The sequence below is a fragment of the Manacus candei genome, unplaced genomic scaffold (genome assembly GCF_025592945.1).
Source record: "Manacus candei isolate 608988 ecotype Guabito, Panama unplaced genomic scaffold, ASM2559294v1 h1tg000008l, whole genome shotgun sequence".
In the NCBI taxonomy this organism is placed as follows: Eukaryota; Metazoa; Chordata; class Aves; order Passeriformes; family Pipridae; genus Manacus; species Manacus candei.
This window is the reverse complement of record NW_026138056.1, coordinates 17171558-17193549: the sequence shown is the minus strand read 5'-3', so window position 1 is coordinate 17193549 and position 21992 is coordinate 17171558. Positions and strand designations below refer to the sequence as shown.

Below are 21992 nucleotides of genomic sequence, written 5' to 3'. Positions count from 1 at the left end.
GGAGAGGGATCTATAGAATGATTTTCGAGCCTAGTTTGAAGATTTGCCTGGAATCTGTCTCTCACTGTGACTGTTTGAAGATTGTTAATTTGGAGTCCCCTCCTTGGGATACCAAAGTATCAAACCTTTTAGGTTTGAACTTCAGGTTGAAGTTAAGTTTACAGCACATATATAAAGTATATATGTAAAATATATATATAAACTACATATGTAAAGTAATATATTTCAGTTACTTGTAGTTAATGAATTCACATATGCAAGAATGTTCAGGTTTTGCATGCAAAGTAAAAAATTTACAGTTTTGTAGAACTATATCGCAAACTTCTAACAAGATACAAACTACATTTTAATTTGTAAACCCCCAAGATCTGGAACAGACTTAGAGCCTCTACCAGAAATTAAATTTTGGCAAGGAGACAGTATATCAGATTTAAAATATATATAGGCATCTAAATTCATCTAACTGCACACCTCAACACCAGAGGTGAACCTACAGTGTGTACTGCAGCACCGTGCTGAGCTGGCACAGCTACCTTTGCTTAAGCATGGCACTGTGCCTGGTCTAATTAGCCTCATTGGGAAGTTAAGATTTATGAGAAACAGGACATAGTCTTGGTTCAAGGCTGCACTGAAAAACCAACCTACTTCCTAGACTGAAGGTTCTTTATACAAAAGGCAGTGTGCAGTTGATGAGGTATCATGTAGTTCAGCTCAGTGTAGTTACTTGTAGGAAGAAACTGCAGACCACCAGTAGCAGCTGATGCTTTACTTATATGTAAGACCATTCTATGCCCTTGGATCATGTACTCCATGATGTTCAAAATAATTCAGAGAAGCAAAAATGTGAAAATAACAAAAAGCTCTTGGGACAGTGAGATTTCAATTTCTTTGGCGAAAAATGTCCCTTGGTTTATGCATGTGTTGTATGCACTTGTACATATTTCTGGGTCACAGCTCAGAGCAGGAGTGTGAACTTTTAGACACTAATTAACTTTGTTAAGATTTTTCTCATCTTTATTTTCTTTAAATTGTCGTTTAATTCGACCTTTTGAGAAAGTAAAAAATGCAGAAATTGTTCCCCAGATACAGGACAATTTAATATTTCTTTTATTCTTAACAAGCATTTTAAAACCTTAAAAGTGACTTTTATTTATATATACTGTGAATGTTTGGCTTTGGTTGCTGATTTCTCACATAGAGCTCATGAAAACTTTATCAGAACTGAAGCATCCTCCTCCCAAAAGAAGTAAAATATACCAGCATTCATTTTTTTGTTCTCTCACAGAATACAGAATCTTAAATTGGGCTTATGAATAATTCAATGGATCAGGCAGGGGCTGAAGGAGACAAACCAAAGCTGTTCCTTAGATTTTATTTCCTCAATACATACAGTTTAAATTATGGAAAAAACCAATACATTGAGAGCTTAGTTTAAGCTATCTCTGAAGCTGAAGGAAACCATACTATAAACCTAAGACTTAATTCAGACTTTCAAACTCAGATTCAACTTCAATGAAGGCAAATGTTAAAGTACTGGAACACAAAACTGCTTACACAATAAACCTTATATTAGAGAACAAACAGCTACAATACAAACAAGGACAGCAATAAAAAAAGTCACAATGGAAGAGGTGAAAATTTTAGCTTAAAGTAGTAGGAACACAAAGGGAACGTGACAGTCATATATAATTGCACATTGTTGTGCAAGCCAGAGCATTCTTAGATTCTTCATACAACGATGCTGTGAGATAGTAAGGAAAAAGGATCTTCAATTCAACTATTTTTTTTTTCTTTTAATAGTTAATAAGGAAAATGGATTAACATCACTTACTACACTAAACAAAACTAACAAAAAAGCAACTAACACATCAAAATACCACTAAATTATTATATCATTTTCTTAAATTATTATCAGCTTGATGATGCCTCCTGTAATACCTTTCTTTTCTAAAAAAACTCAAATTATATATTTATAATGAGGCATTTAAAAATACTTTAATTCATTATATGTTTTTTGGAATTAGATCAGAATAGGGCCCTTATTAACTCTTGTGGAGGTTAATGCCAAATTATAGTCACTGAGTAGCTGTTATTATTGGTATGATTATGGAATAGTTGAATAATTTTAAAAGGTAGTTTTAAATTGCAGTTATATTTTGAAAATCATAAGACTTTATTGTAAGGAAAACCTGCACACAGATAGATTATCATTCATATTAAATATAATTAATCATATGAATATGATTTAATAAGCCATAATTTTAGTAAAACTGTACAGGTGATACCTTAATTTTGAACTTGTCAGCTTTTTTTTTTTTTTCTCACAGTGCAGTGAAAGAACTTGGAGACAAATTATACCACCAGGTTTTATCTGCATCTTCAAATTGCTGGATGAAAGCAGAAATGGTTGTTGAAAGGAAAATGAGGAGGTCAAACTCAGTTATATTAAAAATATTATTTTTTAATTGAGATAGAGAAAATATAGAAAAAAAGTTGAAACAATGATTTCCACAATAACAATCTATCACGAGAAATCCGATCATCCGCCTTTACAGATTTGCTTTAATCAATCAATCAATCTATCAGCCTCAGGATCATTACTTTGTGCTTTTAGTTGCTACTCTGAACTTCAAGAGAGAGAAAAGAAAGGTGCAATGGTTAAGACTAATCTGAGGTTAAGATTATTAGGGAAATTATTTGGGGGAACCATGAGAGCAATTTTGAAAAAAAAAGAAAAACTAGGAATGCTATAGTATAAATCAATATTAGAATAGAACAAACAAGAAGTGGTTTCTGGGCAAAAAATTATTCAAGAAAAATGCCATATATTCTTCTATTGATGGCACAGTAATGCTTCTATAAACTGTGTTGCAGTTATTTATATAAGGTAAGAAAAGTTTCGGTAAAAGGTAACACAGTGTATGAAATAAAGAGGGAAGTTGAATCGTCTCCAGCTCCTCCAACAAAGGTAATACACATTAAAACTGACAGCACTGTAGTCTTTCCAAAATGGATCATTATTAGCATATACTAATTCGGTCTGTCTGCATGTGGTGCTTCATAGGTCAGACCAGGACTAATATATAACTAACTATTTGTCTGAATAAAACCATGTCAGTACTTGCATTCCCAGGATGATGCAGAAAATACATGAGTCAATACTTGCACAGGCTAATATGCTAATGTAACTCCTGGAGGTGTGTATAACTCATGGTAACATCAACTAAAGCTGTTCTAACCACTTGTATATTTTATGACTAGAACATCAATATAACAACTAGGATTAGGTAAGTTATAATTGTGGTGTGTGTTTTTTTCTCCTATTTAAAGTAAAAAAGTCATGACTTTTTGGTCATATGAGGGAACAAAGTTATCTTTAAACACTCATAGGTTATTTTGCTATAAAAATTCACTAGTAATTGGCACCTGAATGTCATCCATCTCTGCTGTCATCTGACAAAATTTGAGTAAATACATAAGAAACAAGAAATGTGTAAAGAAAGAATAGTGTATCTGAGGTACAATTTTGTTCTTGCTTGTATCCAGTGAGTACTTCATTCAATGTACTCTCATTCCTGGTATTACAAGGACAACTTAATTCCTGCAAAGTTCTCTTGTGAAATCCAGTAGCAAATAGAGTAGCATGCACGACAGTAAGGATATCTAAACAGCTGGTTTTTGTCCCTGATCTATAGACTGCTTTTCTGCATTTGTCCGTGAACTTCAGTCAACAAATATGTATCACCAAGATTGTATCTGAGGTGATCTCTTCTGAACGTTAGATCACAAGCTGTTTGGGAACACCAACAGGCTTCTTATGCAATTACTTACACAAACAATAATAATTTGACAACTGCAGAAGGTCAGAAAATTTCTTAAATTGCATCATTATTTCATATGCACCTAATTTGTTAATGTACCGAAAGGTGATCAGGCAGTTGTTCTCACCTGTATCCGTTCAACTTCTAAAAAAGTCGCTGTCTGGAAGGCTTTTTCCCATAGTGTTAGGTCAGACTCTAGTTCCACAGAAAAGTAAAGATCTTCTCCAGATTCAGACTGGACACTGAAGCAATGTTTCCGCCGGTCCAGTAGATCACTGTCCTGATGAAAACCTGAAGTTATATAATCTGGCATACATCAATTAATATTTTTAATTGCAAACATCTATGCCTCAAACCCAGCATTTTTAAATGGCATTTTTAATGCTAGTAGTAACTACTGAGAGCTGAGGAACTGAAAACTAGGGTTTTGGTCTAAATGTTGACATTTCAATGAATTTAAAACAGGACACCTATACGCAGAATGGTACAGAAGCACACAGTATATCTCTGGCATAACTTTGAATATTTTAACAAATCACTTCTCTTAATGTTATCAGCTATACACTTTTAGATTAGATAAATTCTATAAAAGGTGTCCACTTTCTATTCACATGAAGAACACAAATATCAGCTTCTCTGACCTATTTGACTCACACACTCTGCTCTGGAACTTTGGTCAAAGGAAGAAAGAGACCTAGTTTAAGCAGTGTGAAAAGTCCATCTGCCCTATTTTCCCTATAGATAAGTTCATATTTCTGATAGCTTACAAAATTCAACTTAGAATTTTTCTTTAAATGGATACTGCCAGTAGAGACTACAGTGGCTGCCAGTGGTTAGGTTGCTGGCTTTGGACCTGGAGGAGAAAGTTACTTTTGGCTTTACCTTCAACATAACACCACACAAGGAATATCAGGTTATCAATATTTAAGAATGATTGCTAGCATTTGTAATTGGTACTAAACAAAGGAATAAGCAAATTAATCAGGAAATCCATTCACTAAAATGTTTTCAAATATTTATTTATTCATTTATTTAGTATGGGATGCTTTATGTTAAAATTCTGCCACACAATTTGTCCTTGTGAATAATACACTTGCAGAAACAAGTTTAATTAATTTTTATCCCTGCCGTGCCAAAGAAGTTGCCACAAGTCACAGTTTCATCAGCTGTCCTTGCCAATACATCTGGAAATTTGGTTATAAGTAACCTGTGTGCAACTTCTACAATGCTACCCCACAGCAAAAGACACAGTTAAGATCAGTAAAGGAGACTTACAGGACAGTATTGCTTTCTACTTATACACAACTTGAATAGACCAAGGGGAGCATAATCAGATGATACAAGCTGGAAGAGCACCTTACATTTTTCAAGTCATCTCTCCCTGGGGCAGAGAACTAGGAGCCTAAAGCTGACTGAGAACGGAAATACAAAATCCAGGAACCTGTCTGAAACTATTACTCTGAGGCATACAAGTAGGCAATGGTAGATCATGCACTACTTTCCCCTTTCTATTCATTCAGTAGACGTGTGACAGACCTCTTCAAGAAAGCCAGTACAGCATGCATTCATGAATGCTTCTGGTTCAAGTCTGCTTTACAATTTCTAGAAGAATCAGCTATGGAGGCAACATACCCTCTCTTTGCAATCACCATGACAAAAACAAGTTGCTAGGATTTTAAAATGACCAGTCGCTGTGGAATAATCTCCTTACTTACTTCCATCAAGTCAGAAGCTTAGTAGCTCAATAGCATTAAGTCATGTGTGGAAAAATCAGCATGAACACAGGCTGTTCGATCTTACAAACAGTATTTAAAAAAAAATAATTATTGTTCTCACAGATTTTTCTTCCAATGTTCAGAGGACTGTGTAATTGAATCACTTAGATGTAGCTGAATAATAGCCTATGTCGTATGACAAATACTTATGTCTCTTTTTTCTATCTTTTTTTCTCCATTTTTTTCCCCTTCCACTCGGGCCCTTCTGCTAAAATTAAAGTGTTAATTCTGCTCACAGTATGTTCTGACCAGCACTCAAAAAGAGGTTATAATGCCTAGATTATTGTTAATGACACCTATGCTCCATTGCACACATAGCACCAAAGTGCACAGAGCAGCAGCAGGGTGACAAATGTTTAACCTTGCAGATATGTGTAGCAACATAAAACTTAGAATTACAGAAGGGAACTTAAAACCATCTAGTTCCAACCATCTGCCATAGGCAGTGACACCTTTCACTAGACCAGGTTGATCAAAACCTTGTCCAACCTGACTGAACACTTCCAGAGACAGGGAATCCACAACTTCTCTGGGAAACCTGTTGCCGTACCACCCTCACAGTAAAGGATTTTCCAATCTAAACCTACTGTCTTTGAGTTTGAAGACATTCCCCCTTGTCCTGTCACTAGATGCTCTTGCAAATAGTACCTCTCCATCTTTCTTACAGGCTCCCTTCAGGTACTGAAGGGCCGCAATTAGGTCACCCTGAAGCCTTCTCTTTTCCAGGCTGAAAAATCCCCAATCCTGGATGACTATTGGACCCTCACTCCTCCAGGGAAGAAAAATACTTCTTATACTATAAGAAGTATAAGAACTCTGGAAGCAATTCTTGTCTAACAGGTCTTAAGCAGGCTCTTTAATTCACTGTTTCCAGAGCTACATCTGATTGAATAGGCCTGTTGGTCTGTAACCAAAGGGACCTATTCAGCATGGAGTCTGACAAGACTCATGTGTAAGATACATGTATTTCCTGGAGAAGGCTTTAGTTCTTCATAGCCGTAACCTCAGAAGAAACTAAAAATATTTTGAACTCATCTTTACTTATTCTGGACGATAATCAGTAATTATTTCTAATGCAAACTCTTAAATCTTTTTTTAAACGTGACTATGGCACTAGGTGGGATCACAGGAATCACTGTCATTAAAACAACTGAAGTAACAACCCCTGCTTTTAAATGGGAGAGAGCTTAGTGCAGTGCTCTGTTCTAGAATGCATATCTCTGTTTATCTGGGCACAGTTAAGGTTTTGTGCTTTTGAATTACATTGTTAGACTCCTCAATTCTTACAGGCGTTTTTTTTACCTATTGAGAAGAATATGCTGTCTACAAAAAAGGGAAGAGTCATTGTGTAGACTGAGAAAAACAAAATGTTAAAAGTTTTACTGAGATGGAACTCAAAAAGTGTTTGAAAAATGCAAAAATCTCAGAAGAGTCTTCGAAGTGATTAAAAAAAGCCCATGTATTTTATTATCAACATTGATAGCAATATTGATAGTAGATTTACTAAGCATTACATCAAACCTAGCTGATGAAATGAGAAAGAAGAGCTAAATGGGGTCTACAATATTTATTCAGGTTTTTGCTATTTGTATATGAAAATGAGAGCATGCTTTGATTTAGAAAAGATCTAATCAGTCCTAGGTAGCATTTCCCCTCAGTGTTTTACATATAAATATTTTAGAGTATGTCAAATATTACATTGTATTGTGACAAACAACACACATAATGTAGTAATTTATTTTTGGCATTTATATTCTATTTCATTCTTATTTGGAATGAAAACAAAATTCAGCATTTCCACAGAAAAAACCATTTTGACAGAATAATAATTTCAATTTGTGATTAGCTCTAATGTATGTACTTGTGATTTTGATATCAATAGCTGTGGTTAAGTCCATGGTAATACAAGTTTAGATCAAATACATTTAAATAATTTGCTTCAATTTTTCTAAAATTGCTGATATACATATGAGGTACTTCTTTACTTGTTAGTGGTATTCCATCCTACTTGTAAAAATATTTTTTGGGCAAGGTTCCCTTTAGTACTGCTTCTGCTTCTTTTTCTGCAAGATCTTCCTTCAGTTTTGCATTGGTTTTCAAGCATTTAAAATCTGTATTTTAAATTTATAGATCTAATCATGTTTCTATCTTTACAATTGATAACTTCAGGAAACAATATGTAGCAAGAGTTAAAAGACAGGTATCCAAATGTCCTTATAAAGAGAGGAATTTAAAGCAAAAATATTTTTTTTTAGATATCCAAGAGAGAATTGTAAAAAAGCATCTGCAAATTTAAGATAAACTTGTCAGGAGTCTCAAAAACAGGTCTGGATTAAGCAGGAATCTTCATTAATTAACTTTTACCAAACTGTTATTTCAGCTAAAATATAAAATGTCATTCTACCCATTTAAGAATCTGCTATGACCCTGCATTTTTATATGCACTCACTAGTCAGTGACATGAGCCAGTTTCGTGTTGGTTTTTTGAGGACTCTTTCATATTGTTAATGATTAGCTGTACCATTTGCCCCAATATTCTCAAATTGAATTAATAAAACTCTCCGAAGAGGAACAGGCACAAAACTTCTAGCAGTATGCTCATTCCCTACTGGAGGGAATGTAGTCCTGCTGAAGGATGGGCTGTGAGGAAAGTCAGTGGCTTACACCCAGCTTCAGGGTAATCCAGCATCTCTGCTGACAGGACAGTATGACTCCTGCTTGTCTAATTAATAATGCTATCCATGTTAAGTGAGAGTAATAAATTTGTCTAAGGGAACCAAGCATGGCTCATTAGGCAGGTCCTTTCAAATTAAGGCAGAATGCTTCTTTATGACTAAGTAGTGACATTGCCCTCTCTTCTGCAGCTTTTTCTCTTTTGAAAGGCTGCTCTCTCCAGAAGCAGCACTGCTCCTCTTTTTATTACTTGTATATTTTCTTTTTAAGTATGATGATTGCATTAAATACTCATATTTTGGCTACTATTTAAATCTGCTAAGATGCATGAGACCCTCTTGAGACAGTCAGTAAGAGCGGAGTTGTTCTAGTCTACAAAGCTCTGTGCAATAGAAAACAAAGCTAGGTCTACCATTTTCATGCTCATGGCATGACTTTTACCCATGAGGTGCTCACGTATGGATTCTGGTTTACCTGTGAAGTTATAGATAGCGTAATTTGGCAGTGCAACTGCAAGCAGTTTTTGACATGAACAACAATTCATGTAAAATGTTCAAGACCACCCTAATCAGAGTTGTATACCTAAACAGACAAAATAGACCTTACCTTTCAAGATAATTTTATTTCAGCTGTTAAAATGAAATAAATATTCATGATTTTTATATTAATTATAGTAATTCTTAATAACACACAGATGAGAAAGCAAGTAAATCCTGTTTTGTTTTTTGACTAATTTAGACAGTTTTGCAGAGAGAAATCTGTCCTATCATAACCAAGATTCAAACCTAAATTCTCAGAAAATAAAAAGAATTTTCTCATCAATTCAAAAGTGCAATAACTCCAAGGTTGTAAAACCTAATCATTTTGCACTTGCTACCATCAGTGCCCTGATTATTTTACTGTTTCTGTCTCCTTTCACTTATCAGTTCTGTCTACATAAACATACATCCTTTTTTCTAACGGCTTCTAATGATCTGTGTCTTTATCTGGAATTTTGGGAACACTTTGCTTGAGCATCACCATTAGTTGCTATAGTGATGGTTCTAATAGCATTTACAGGCATCAGGGAATAGATTCGCTCCAGAGTGAAAAAAAAGACACTGTTTCCCCAACATATCCTCATTAATCAAGTGACAAAATAAGAATTACCCATGCAGGCATGTATGTGTTTGTACAATGTTGAAATTGCATATATATATGCATTTAAATAAACTCAGAATTGCAGCTAAACTGAAACTGAACAGAATATTTTTGATGTCCAGATTTTATAAAAAATATTTTTTCTCAAGGGGAAAAATATTTATAATTGCAGGATAAATTTTAGTTTCAATTAAATTTCCACTAGAAGGATGTGTCTGATTGCTTAAGAGAAATACAAAGGTTTTAAGTTATTAGGTACAGCAGTAAGCTTGAATCACTTCCCTACTCTGTCTGAGTAGGAAAATTAATTTCCTATTCTGCCTGATTAAAAGATGATGCAGTCTCAAAGACTTGCATCTGAATCAGAACAGGACTCTGAACACAGGTTTCCTCTGAAACAGTGCCAAAATTGTGCCTTTCTTAATGAACTCTACTGAGAAACTTGTTTACTTTTATGCTATATGAGGAAAACTATCAAAATGTCCATAGACTAATCTTCTGAGGAAATAAATTATTCTAATACTTTTCAGAGAAGCATTAGCAGTTATTTTATGCTACAGAGAAATCAGAGACTAATATAACTACAAACACATATTAAAAAATGTGCTTATCATCACTTTGGAAAGTTATTGAGGTTTTGTACCTCTTCAAAGTTTGAGGCATTATTTGCTGGAAATTAAGTTTAAGAACAGATCCCATAAGAGTATATGTGATGATAATAAATTGCAATGCTAAAGAGTGATCCTATCTTTTCATTCTGCCCCCTTGATTATTACTTCCTCAAATTTCAATAAATTTTTTTCCCTGTGCTAGTTGCCTGCCTAAGGATATTTTAGAATTTTTACATTATAGTTAAAACAGTGAATCAGTTCTGTAAAATGGAATAGGAAAAGGAATGAAATTGTTTTGTCCCTGTTAAAACCAAAGAAACAAACAGACAAGCATTACCCCCTGAAACTGCTTTTTAGGCTGCTCTGGAACCTCCATTCTTTGAAATAGAAACTGCTATTAAGGGAGAGGTGAACACTTTTGCTGCCCTTGGAAAAAAAAAATGACTTAACATCTACCAAAAAAGGTAGTTTTTCTTGGTAAAATTTGGCTGTTACCATCTGAAGATTTTATTCTGAACGTGCTTCATCACCATGTTGTATAGGAAGAGAAAATCCCTATTTTCCTGAATATTAGGGGTTGTTATGCTACTAGCCATGGTGAGAACATGATACACTATTTCTCCTTAAAGAGGCAATACACCTCTTCTAGAAAAGAAAAAAACATGACTCAAAACCAGAAGTGGAAAATTATGTGGAAGAAAAGTCCATATAAGTCTCATTTTTATAGGTTTTGTGAGTTTTTTTCAACTTTAGATGTATTTGTTTTAAAGGTAGGAAAAGATCTTTTAAAGGTCTTCCTCATGAAGGACACAAATATTGGAAGGATAAGAATTAAACCTCATCAAACAAAAAGTTGGAAAATTACTCACCAAATTGATTATACATTATATTAATAGCATTGCCTACATGACTGCACATTCTTTATTTTTTATCTTCCTTTTTTTTGACAAAATTCCTTATTTACTCAAATAGCCTGTCAATACATTATGTCAGGATGAGAATACATTAGGGTAGCATAGGGAAAGCATTTGTGTTAATATCAATACGTCAGCAAATTTGTATGAGTAAAAAGATAAAAAATTATATTTTACATTACTTGTTAATAGTGCTCAGAAAAAAAAATCAAAAGGAGCTATGGAGAAGAAGATCCTATCAAACCAAAGATCAAACCAAACAACAAAAAATTTGTTAGGAAGTTAATATTCCTGTTTTCACTGCTGGCTCTGACTGTTGAGAGTGATTAATATGTAGACCTCCACCATGAAGAGAATGCACCAAGAGAAGTTTTGAATAGTTGTCCCTGAGACAGGAACAATTTATTTCATATAAGGAATGGGACACAGTTTCAGTGAAAAAAAATACAGAATTATCACTGTCGCATGAATGCCTGTAGTCCCAAATTCTTTGTGCAATAAAACTGCAACATCTCAAGCTAAATTTAAGTACTGCAATAGCCAGAAAGAAAGACAGTTAAAAAACCTCAAAGGATTAAAATCTGTGACCAGAAAATAAAAGAAAATTGATAAATTAGAGAAAAATGCTACACAAAAACCTACTAAAATTGGTGTATCAGAATATACTAGTGAATAAAATACTGAAACACTGAATCACTCCAAGCTTTAGAAATTCCCTGATTAGATTAATTCAATTAAAGGAAACTTCTCAAGCTTCAGTTAGATCTCAAATATCTAGGATATAAGACATATGCTAGTCTTTCCCGAGTATCCTTACACAGTATTTATATTTCACACCTTATTTCTCTACTTTTTCAACATTCATTTTGCCTTATGTTAAAAGTTAAATTAGTTTTGCCTTTCAAGGATGTTGCAACAGCACTGTTGGTCTCATAACTAGACAGGTAGCAAAAGAAATTTCTGCAACAAAGAGGTTGCAGAAGTCATTTAAACATTTATATTTTGTATCTAATATTATTTTCTTTTTCCTCTGTGTGTGTTTGTCTTGTTATTTCTTCTTTCAGTGAGAAGGATCAGACTGTGAGATTGGCAGCCCCAGCTCAACAAAACTGACTCATTTTTCACTCAAAATAAACCTATGTAAAGTTATTGGGAAATATGAAAAGCCTTCCTTGGCAACTTTATGTTTCAAATATTGTTTGTTCTTCCTTGCTGAACAAAACGAAAAGTTAATGAGCCTTTTTACAATGGTAGTTGTCATGCATGTAATAACACTGCCTCTTTGCTTTCAAAAAGGTTTTTTACATGGTGCTGTAGAGTTAGAGCAACACCAGCACCTTTAACACAGAAAGCCCATTAAATTTGTCCAAATTAACACACCACGGATTAGGTCTTCTTTAACTATGTATATGTTGAGGAGAAATGTACTGAAATCACATACAGAATCACAGGAAATATGTGCAATCTGACCAGAGATGTGATCATCTCGTGGCTATCTCCATGCATTGTAGTAGCAGCTACACACTAGCTTACACTTACATGGATCCAGTGGTGGAAATCCAATGGCCTCGTCAGGAGCTCGATTTCAGTACAGGGGAAGTTTTTCTTTATCGTATAACTGAAGCCAGCTTAATGATTGTCTTAATGCAAGCGGACATGGAGATATTTAAGACTTTTACTATTTTTCTTATCGTAGAAAACAATCATAATTCTAGTTAGAGGGGAAACCAAACCTCTTTTCTTTGGCAACATTAAATACTCTTAAATGTAGAACAGAAGACAGACCAAAGACTGAAAATTACTCAAACTGTTTACAACTGAAACACTCATCAGTTTAGCATTTTTTCCAGGAATTGACACCTGGCTAAACCATGGCTGAAAATCTGATATTCCATGGATGTGGCATTAACCTAACCATTACTTCTGCAGTTTTGAGTATGTGTGAAGTACTTTAGAGGAATCAATTTAGGATGCAAGCCTCAGCCATTGAGCTAACTATATTAATGATAGACCTCAAAATATATTCTGGATTTTCATTTTATATGTTTATGTGTTATTTGCATTATTTAAAAAATTTATCTGAATATATAAACATTTCCAGTAGTTTCCCATGCTTTTTATATCACCTTTTTACTTTACTTGACTTACTGGAAATGGACAGCATAATTACAGGTAACTTAAGTGGGAAAAATTAACATAACTACATTTGAGGTTTTACACATACTAACAGCTAAATAAAGAATGAAATCACAAGTCTTCTGAGACACCAAGTTGGTCCTGATTAATATAGTAAGAAAATTATAGCTGCACTGATATGAATTATACTAGCTATAAACATCAATGATTCACTACCCTGACATATTGCCAGCATAGACTGTCTTCCACAATTATCCTCACATTTCATTTCAGAGCTGGTCTGACACTTGAATATGTTTTCTGTTTCCTGCTGAATAAAGCATGTTTTTATGGTGAATTTCCAAATATTTTTGCATGAGACACTGAAGATAGAAGACAGGTGACTGAACTATAGAAAGCATTTTCTCACAACTAAAAGCAGATGCTTGAATGAGCAAGTTACTTGAGTAAGTAACTCAAGCAAAAGGGGCAGAGAACTGCAACCTTTTATGTTATTGTCCAAAATTTACCTGAAAAATGTAATAAACCTTTTTCTAAACAACATATAGAAAAATTGTTTAAATATTTAAACTGCTTACCAATTTATCTAAGATACTTAAATGTTTTTAAATTATACACATTTGCACATGCATGCACATGCACACACACTCAAAATACACATGTTAAAACTGCATATCAAAAATATAAGAGGTAACAAAAAACAGATACAAAAAACCAGTTAAACCAGCTTTGAAGTACCAAAGAGGACAAGGCCATCTGTCCATTTCTGAAGCTAGAAGGGAGAGAAGTACCTGCTTTTCTGGAGTATTGAATATTTGTTCAATTGTAACACTAAAATTAGTTGACTATTAACAGGGCTTTACTCCTCAAAATAAAGGATTGGGTGAAAAAAGCTTCTTGCACAAAAAATTAGAAATATTTATTCATAGTAAATTCTAACAGTAATTCTGTTGAAAATTACTCATAGATAAATTTTAATCACAGATTTACAGAATATGTTGAGTTGGAAGGGACCCATAAGGCTCATCAAGTCCAACTCTTAGCCCTACACAGGACCATTCCCAAGAGTCACACCATGTGCCTGAGAGCATTGTCCAAATGCTTCTTGAACTCTGTCATGCTTGGTGCTGTGACCACTTCCCTGGGGAGTCTGTTCCAGTGCCCAACCACCCTCTGGGTGAAGAATCTTTTTCTAATATCCAACCTAAATCTCCCCTGACACAACTTCAGGCCCTTCAGGTACTGGCGACAGAAATGGTATCATTAGATTATCCTGCCTAACAAATTGCTTAATATGGATTACAGATTTTCTTCCACATGCTAGTGTCACTGTTCCCCTAGCATCAGTCTGACAAAAAATCGTGGTAAAAAAAAAAAGTGGTTTGAACATCATGAACTTCTCTTAATGGCACCTTTCACCTACTAATCATCAGAACTTTTACAGTTCCTAACTTCTTCCCCATTTTAAATTGCCTGAGTTTGATTTCTACTCACTTTCTTTTTACCTGTTTACTTTTAGGGTTAAAGAGTTCTTCAGCACCTTATATTCTCTCTCTGCTTCCACCCCTTAATCAACAGACCTACTGAATTTTTAATAAATTACTTCATATGTTTACCAATTTATGCATTTACCCCCCCAGGTCTTAAGTTATTTGCATGTCCATAATGTTCCTTTTACATCAAATATATCCCACTGCTGTTTGCCATTATTTCACAATGAATAATTTAAGCTAATTTAATTAAAATGTGATTTTTGTATTTAGCCCGTTTTACCTATGCTTTATGTCAAAAATTATTATTTCAACCCCAAAATCTTAGAGAATAAAGAGGCTTATATTTATGAGATATGTATTTTTATATGGTATTTTGAAACCTTTTCTTATAATCCACTATTGTTATGGTAGTGTATGAAAGTGATTATCAGGGTTTGGGATTTTGTTTTTTATACTTTTTTACTATATAAAACTGTAAATAATTAATTAGAGGATCAATGATCCTTTGCTGAATTTGTCTCAATAAAACTGTTTTTCATACAGTCAAAAGACATCTTTTTAAAATCTACTTTTCTGTTTCAAATTTTAATGGTCTTTGTGATTACTTAAAAGGTCCTAATCACATTAAGAATAGTGACTTATTTCCTTGTTTCCTCTTTCTTTTCCTTGGAATCTGATGGGGAAAAAAAGAAAAAATATATAATAACAACAAAATAGTGATTTATTAAATTACTATTATAAATATGGATCCACTAACTATAAATCACACAATAATCTCTGACATCTCTGATTAAGGTGCAGAACATCCTGCCTTTTAGCTGCTTGAGGCTGAGAGAACTGTAAAAATTGAAAGTGGCATACCAGTGGAATGGATGCTTGCTAACACATGCAAGCAACTGTGAAGAAAACATTGGCCATAGTGGTAGATGCGTTCTTAGTTTTATTTAACAACTTTGGACTATATACCCTTCCTGACAATTAAATCAGTAAAGTCCTTTGCTTGGTGTAATATTTATTTACTGCTACCAGAAGTGGAATTATTCTTGCACACTAAAACATTGAAATATTAATGTGTATTCAGTAGGATCTGGCTGTTCATATTCTCCACCATAGTGCTTCTGTCATGAATAGAAACTTGGGCAAATCTCTTAAACTGAGAAAAATTACAATTCTATTTAAAAAGACAAACAGTAATAAGTCTCTCTAATCAAAACTGTTCTTGTGAAGCTCATCAGAACTTAAGTCAAAGTTAAGGAGTGGAAAAAGGGGAAAAAAAATGCTTTCAGATAGACTTACTAAAGTCCTGTCCTTGTGCCATGAGGAATAGTTATTGAAATTGCCAGTACATAGGAGGAGATAATACCAGCTAGCTTGGGTGACAGTGCATCCTCACATCTAATGAATATGTCTAAATATGGACAAATTTCTTGAAATATCTCAGTCCATTGTAAGCAACCCATGTAAAGCTTACATTTTGATTACCACATTTTGATTACTAAATGTTGTGATAACATTTAATAATTCACTTTTACAAAGAAGACATGAGCCACGATGCATGCTCTTTCTGGCTCTACAGAGGTGTGGCAGCATTCCCAACCAACACACTCAGTCCTGCATTCTCAGGATGCCCAATAGCCTGATCAACATAGAAGGAAACACGTTTTGGAATTTTTTAGTCCTCTAAGCACTACTTCTCACTCCTGTGCTAATTCGTACAAAGGTTAGCACAGACCACTTGAAAGTCTTTCTACTTAAAGCAAATATTAGCCACAAAAGTTGTGTTTATACTAACAAATTAAGCATGTATGGGACTGCTTGTTGACACTATAGCTAGCTGGTAAGGAACAGATCACATCCATAGCAGGAAACTTTTTATTCCCGTAAAACACATGCAACAGCTCATTACAAATGCTCCTTCACCCATGATAGCTCTCAAGCCATGACAGGAATGTTTTGGAGAGTGCTAGATGGTCCATTTGGCCCAAAATCCATGGTAGTGATCATTCTAAAATAAATAAAGAATATAGATGATTGTGTTTCACCATCTGGGAATGATCTATGATAGTGCTTTTTAAATAAAAGAGGGTAGATATAGATTAGATATAAGGAAGAATTTTTTTTTATAATAAGGGTGGTAAAACACTGGAACAGGTTGCCTATACAGGTGGTATATGCCCCATCCCTGGAAACATTCAAGGTCAGGTTGGACAGGGCTCTGAGCAATCTAATCGAGTTGCAGTCATGCCTGCTCATTGCAGGGGGAGTTGGACTAGATGGCCTTTAAAGGTCTCTTCCAACCCAAACTACTCTATAATTCTATGATTCACTATTACTCCTAGTGATTATGTACACAGAAAAATTTGAGTTAAGCCAAGAATATGGAACTAAATCCTCTTCAGAGACACTGATGGATGATATTTTCCTGCAAATGGCATTACTGTCTTCTGGGGTTTATTTCTGCCCAATGACAGCTATTGTCTCTTCTGAAGTACAAACACAGAATAATTCTATTGTCTCAATTTTCCTGAAAAGAATTACATGAATTCAGTCTTTACCATGGAAGAACAGGAAGTGCAGGAGTGGGAACATTCTGTAGCGGAATAAACCTGGGTTCTTTTCATTTTCTCATTAGGTTTCCTGAGTTATCATGCTATCTATCAATCCCTGAGAATATAATTACTTCAAACCCTGTTACTTTGTCCTTTTGCCATTCAACTCATTCTCCAAGGCAAACAGATTTATAACAAAAGTAGCAAGTGAGATAGTATAGAGAGGAAGAAGTTTGAAGGTGATCACAAAACATGAGAGTAATTTTTTTACGATGCCTCTGCTGCAGTAATACCCATGGGGCTTGCACAAATGTGTCCTGAAACACTTATTGCTAAAATGGAGACTTTTATGGTTCTGGCATAAAAGTTGAACAAAACCTTGAGTCTCTACAGATGTTCAATGTAGTAGCAGTAATGGGAAGCTGTTTTTCTTGGTTTTATTTGCTTTTATATTTAGTGAAACCATAGTTAAGTTCTACAGTACCTGCTGTAGAAAACTAGAAAACATTGAAGATTAATACTCCAATGTCATAAGCTGCCATGTTATTGCAATGATTTTTCTACTTCCATTTTTTATTATTTACAGGTTTTAGTCAGCCAAAGAACCTGTTTGAAACATTTCAAGACTTTAAAAGCTAGACCATATTTACAGAAAATAAAGGAGCATCTGAGTATGAATAAAGTGATAAAGAAACACATAAATGATATTCTTATATAACTTAAACTGGAATTTCCTCTCTGCCTATCTGTTAATACAGACTGAGACTGGAAGATCTACACCTCTTCCCAGACAATTTGGAGAGCTGATGATAAGAAAAAACGTCATCTTTGTACTCTTTTCTGTGCTTCCACACAAAAGTGGCAGGAAGGCATTGGTTCAGGTTTTGCTGCTTTGTGGACTGACTCTTTGGCTGTAATAACTGCTGCTAAATTGCTGAGAAGAGAAAAAAAATCCATGTATTGATATGCAAGAACAGGGGACACAGGAGAAGGGGAAAAAAAGAAAAATGGCTAAAATTGAGAGCGAATAAGAAGAGAATCAGTAAAGGCAAAAGGTTAGAAAAAAGGAAAAGAAGGATCTTTAAGTTACAGAAAACTATATGGCATACATTCTGTAAATTTCTATACAGGGACTATAATAAAATCCTTGGATAAGTCATAAGGAGTCATCTTCCTGGCTCCAACACACTTCTCTGACAAAGAAGAGCTGCCTTGATGTTTACCACAATGAGCCCAAGGCCTGAAGCAATTACAGACTACTGGGGGGGGGGGGGAGGGGTGGCAGGGGTAGGGGAAAAGTGTTTGAGATTTTTCAACCCTCTTAAAGCCTGACTGTGCTCAAAGAGCATTATTTGTATACACCCTTAGTGCAATGTCTTCAAAGAGTGAAAAACTTTTCCTGTAACTTCTCTCCCTACATGACCACTTCTAAGGAGTCAATATTTGCACAGACTTGGTAGTTAAAGGACATGCCATGTGATGTGACATTTTGCATTTGGGATGTTTTACTCTCTGATGAAGTCGCCAGGCCTCACAGCCACCATAGCAGTAAAAGAAAATCTTTCACTTTTCTGTTCAGATTGCTAGCAAAGGAGGTTTTTTTTCAGACTATAAACTTGGTTTCTTCTCTTTTTTTTCAAGTCTCAGATGTAAGAAGTTTCTGAATTTTATTAAGCCATTACATCTGTAATTTGCCTCCCTAAGGAAAATATAGTGCACCTATGAGATCTACAATACCTAGGAAATGTACTATTTATGTCAGTAAAAGGTCTTCCCGGTGGGAAACACTTTTTAAAAAAATATTATTTTTTCATACTTCCTTTTGATACTAGTCTGCATCGAACTAGATAAAAGTTCAGAAAAGTCCAAATTACGTTTTACACAATTTTGACCTAAAAAACCCAAACCCAACATACACCAGAAGGCACTTCAGTTTAATGGAAAGAGACAATTTCTTTTCATCCCTTTTTTTCTCATAGAAAATTTTGGGCTCTTGTTTTTTACTGTTTTTAAAATAGAGAGAAGACAAGATAAATTAATTCTGATTGAATTGAGAACTAAAAATTAAAATCAATGTACAATAATGGTCTTATTCGATTTTATACTCATAATTTTAACTTTCTAAACAATTTTCATTATCTCTTCCCATTTGTTACAGTTAGGGTAAACTGAAGAAATTAGAAAAAATAAGACAAAAGTTTTCAGAATGGTATTGTATATTTTAAAGACTGCTCTCAGGCCTAGTGAAATCTTACATTGCAGTCACTACTAGTTTCATCAACATATTTGAAAACAATCAAATTGATCACTGTTTCTTTAGGTCCTCAGTCAGAAAATGAAATGTCATGCTTATTAAATGTAAAGTTGTAAACCCCATACAGCATTACGGAGATACAAAGTAGTTTCCTAGTCAAAATCAATTTATTTTCAATTTTGCCATGCCTTCTAGTTTGGTTCTGTATCTACTGACACCAGGACTTCTGATATTTGAATTCAAAGGGAAAAAATAAGATCTCTTTCTGCAAGGTGGTCAGCGTTACTCTCTGGTTTGACAACTGGTCTGTCAAAGTGGTAATTTATTTTATACTTTCTCATCATACCTTGAGAATTTTGCACATTATCTCATAAACTGAAAATGTTTTCTCAGCTCGTGTCCAATCCCAGGTTGTGACCTTTGGGGAAAAAAACAAAAACAAAACCAAAAGACAAAACAAAAAAAATAAACAGAAAAAGAAATTAAGCTATTTTCATTTATTTCAGGAAGTAAGTTTATTAACAAAAATAAAGCTATATCCCTAAGCTCTCTACATCCAGTATAATGTATACAGAAAGACCATGCACTGCCTCAGAGCAATAACTACCAGGGATCAGACTGTTCCATCCAGGCAATACTTGGAAGAAGTCCTCCCTGTATTTACAGTGCAGTGTCCTTGCACGCTGGCTGCTCTGTGCTGAATGATGATGCTTCCCCAGGGAACTAGTAGGGGTTGCATTGAGATCCTGAGAGGATACAGTCCTTGAATTCATCTCACAGAGCCAGTGCCCTGACTACAAGAAGGTATGTTTCTCTTTACTTTCCTCCTTGTAACTGCATGCCACTATTTGCTCCCAGTCACCTACAGTATTTGCAAATCCATAAAATGAGTCTCCAACCTTGTAATGTCCCAGACACTTACCTCACATGCCTTGAAATCCAGAGGGAAAAAAAACAAACCATGAAACAAGAGGCAAATATACATTTTCTTTTTTTTCTTATCAAGATGTACTTGTAAATTCTAACAACGAACATTTGAAGAATAGTTTTTTTTTCCTCTTTGTCTTGGGATTTGACAATTGTGTTTAACTGTATTAATTTTAAGCAATTATTTTACACAAAAATGCATAGATAAAAGAATTAAATAAAATTAAATGAAAGGGTAAGTGGTAAGACTTAAATAGGACAGAAAAAGATAGATGAATATATTCAGTAAGGTAAGAGTCAAGGCAATATCACAACAATCTATAAATAACTTTTCAAAGAAACTGCAAAATGGAAACAGGAGAATATTCACAGTCTCAAAATACAGAAGAAGGCACAAAAGAGAATGAAACTGAGGTTATATATGAAAGAAAAATAATCTTAATAGTAAGATATTGGCACAGCTCCAAAGGAAGATGGTTTCATCATTAAATTTATTAGGCATGATGAAGAGGTTGATGATACCACAAAATATTAGTTCTACAAGATTCAAGATAAAATTCTTTGAAAAATTTATGATAAAATACTGCTCACAGGCCAGGAAGAAAAATATTGTATGAGAACAATTTCTCTCTTATCTAAAGAGAAAATAATCAATAATAGATACAACACGTCTGAGAAGCATCTGTGTGTTCGGATGCTAGGGGATAAAATTTTCTTGATCAAAATTTTTTTGCAGTTGTATGAGAAAATTCTATTCCTAACTTAATTTTTAGTTATAAACATTACTGTAATACAAACTCCTTTCAGGAAATCATAGGCAGGAATGAAAAGTTAAAAAATACAGTGTTATAGTTCCTCTATTAGAATTTTATTTATTTGCAGTCATCCTCAAATGCAATTTTCACCATATTATTGAAGTATGACGACTAAACCATAAAGCTACTCTTTATGCTATGGACAAAAGGATGAATTTCTCACCAAGAACAAAGAAATGGGGAGAGGAATCTTGCTACAGCCCCGCTGAGACCAAAACTCCAGCCACACCAGCTGAAGTCATATTCCTCCATCAGGAAAAGTAGTTACTATGGCTGCTGAAGCACAGACTCATTTGGAACTATGTTTAAAAACTTTGGTGGAAAATATAAGACCTCCCTGTTCTCCTCACTTTTGTTTGTACCTATAAAGGGACTTATTTTCCTTTCAAACCAAAACTCTTTCTATATAATGCTATGTGCAAAGCAAGAGAATGTCAAATTAAGACAGTCACAGAAATTGCTTCACCTGTTCACTTTTAATATTTTAATTTAAAAGCTTGAATAGCAAAAGAAATGGTGTTAGTGGCTCTTTCTCACGTCCATCCTCTCTGAGATTTCCAATTATAAATTGTAAAAAACTGATACACACCAGACTTGACACAATTAATTCTAAAGGAGGAAATGTACCAGAATATAACAGAAAGAAAAAAAAAGAGTAATTTTGTGTAAAGCTTTTAAAGTGTAAATAAGTAACATTAGGAGTGTTCCTTTATCTGAGCATGCAAAGCAGAAGTACTATTGATCAAACAGCTGAAAAAAGAGGCAGGGGGAGGCTGCTGATAGACACTCTTTAACACATACTTCCCTAATGTGTTAGACTTTGGCAAAGACTGGGGAAATACTTTCATTTGATTTTCTGGTTAAAAATTTGGCAAGACATCTCT

General features: G+C 34.3%; 1 protein-coding gene across 2 annotated transcripts in view; it reads right to left on the bottom strand.

The window, feature by feature from the left end:
• The window catches only part of SNTG1 (syntrophin gamma 1), a 338500-nt gene that overhangs the window by 34240 nt on the left and 282268 nt on the right, over positions 1-21992 (bottom strand). For both annotated transcript variants that reach the window (XM_051774281.1, XM_051774288.1), the window contains 2 exons: positions 19713-19784; positions 3949-4101 (listed from right to left, as the gene is read on the bottom strand). In XM_051774281.1, the coding sequence (XP_051630241.1) occupies positions 3949-4101; positions 19713-19784 (225 nt within the window). The remainder of the gene's footprint in view (positions 1-3948; positions 4102-19712; positions 19785-21992) is intronic.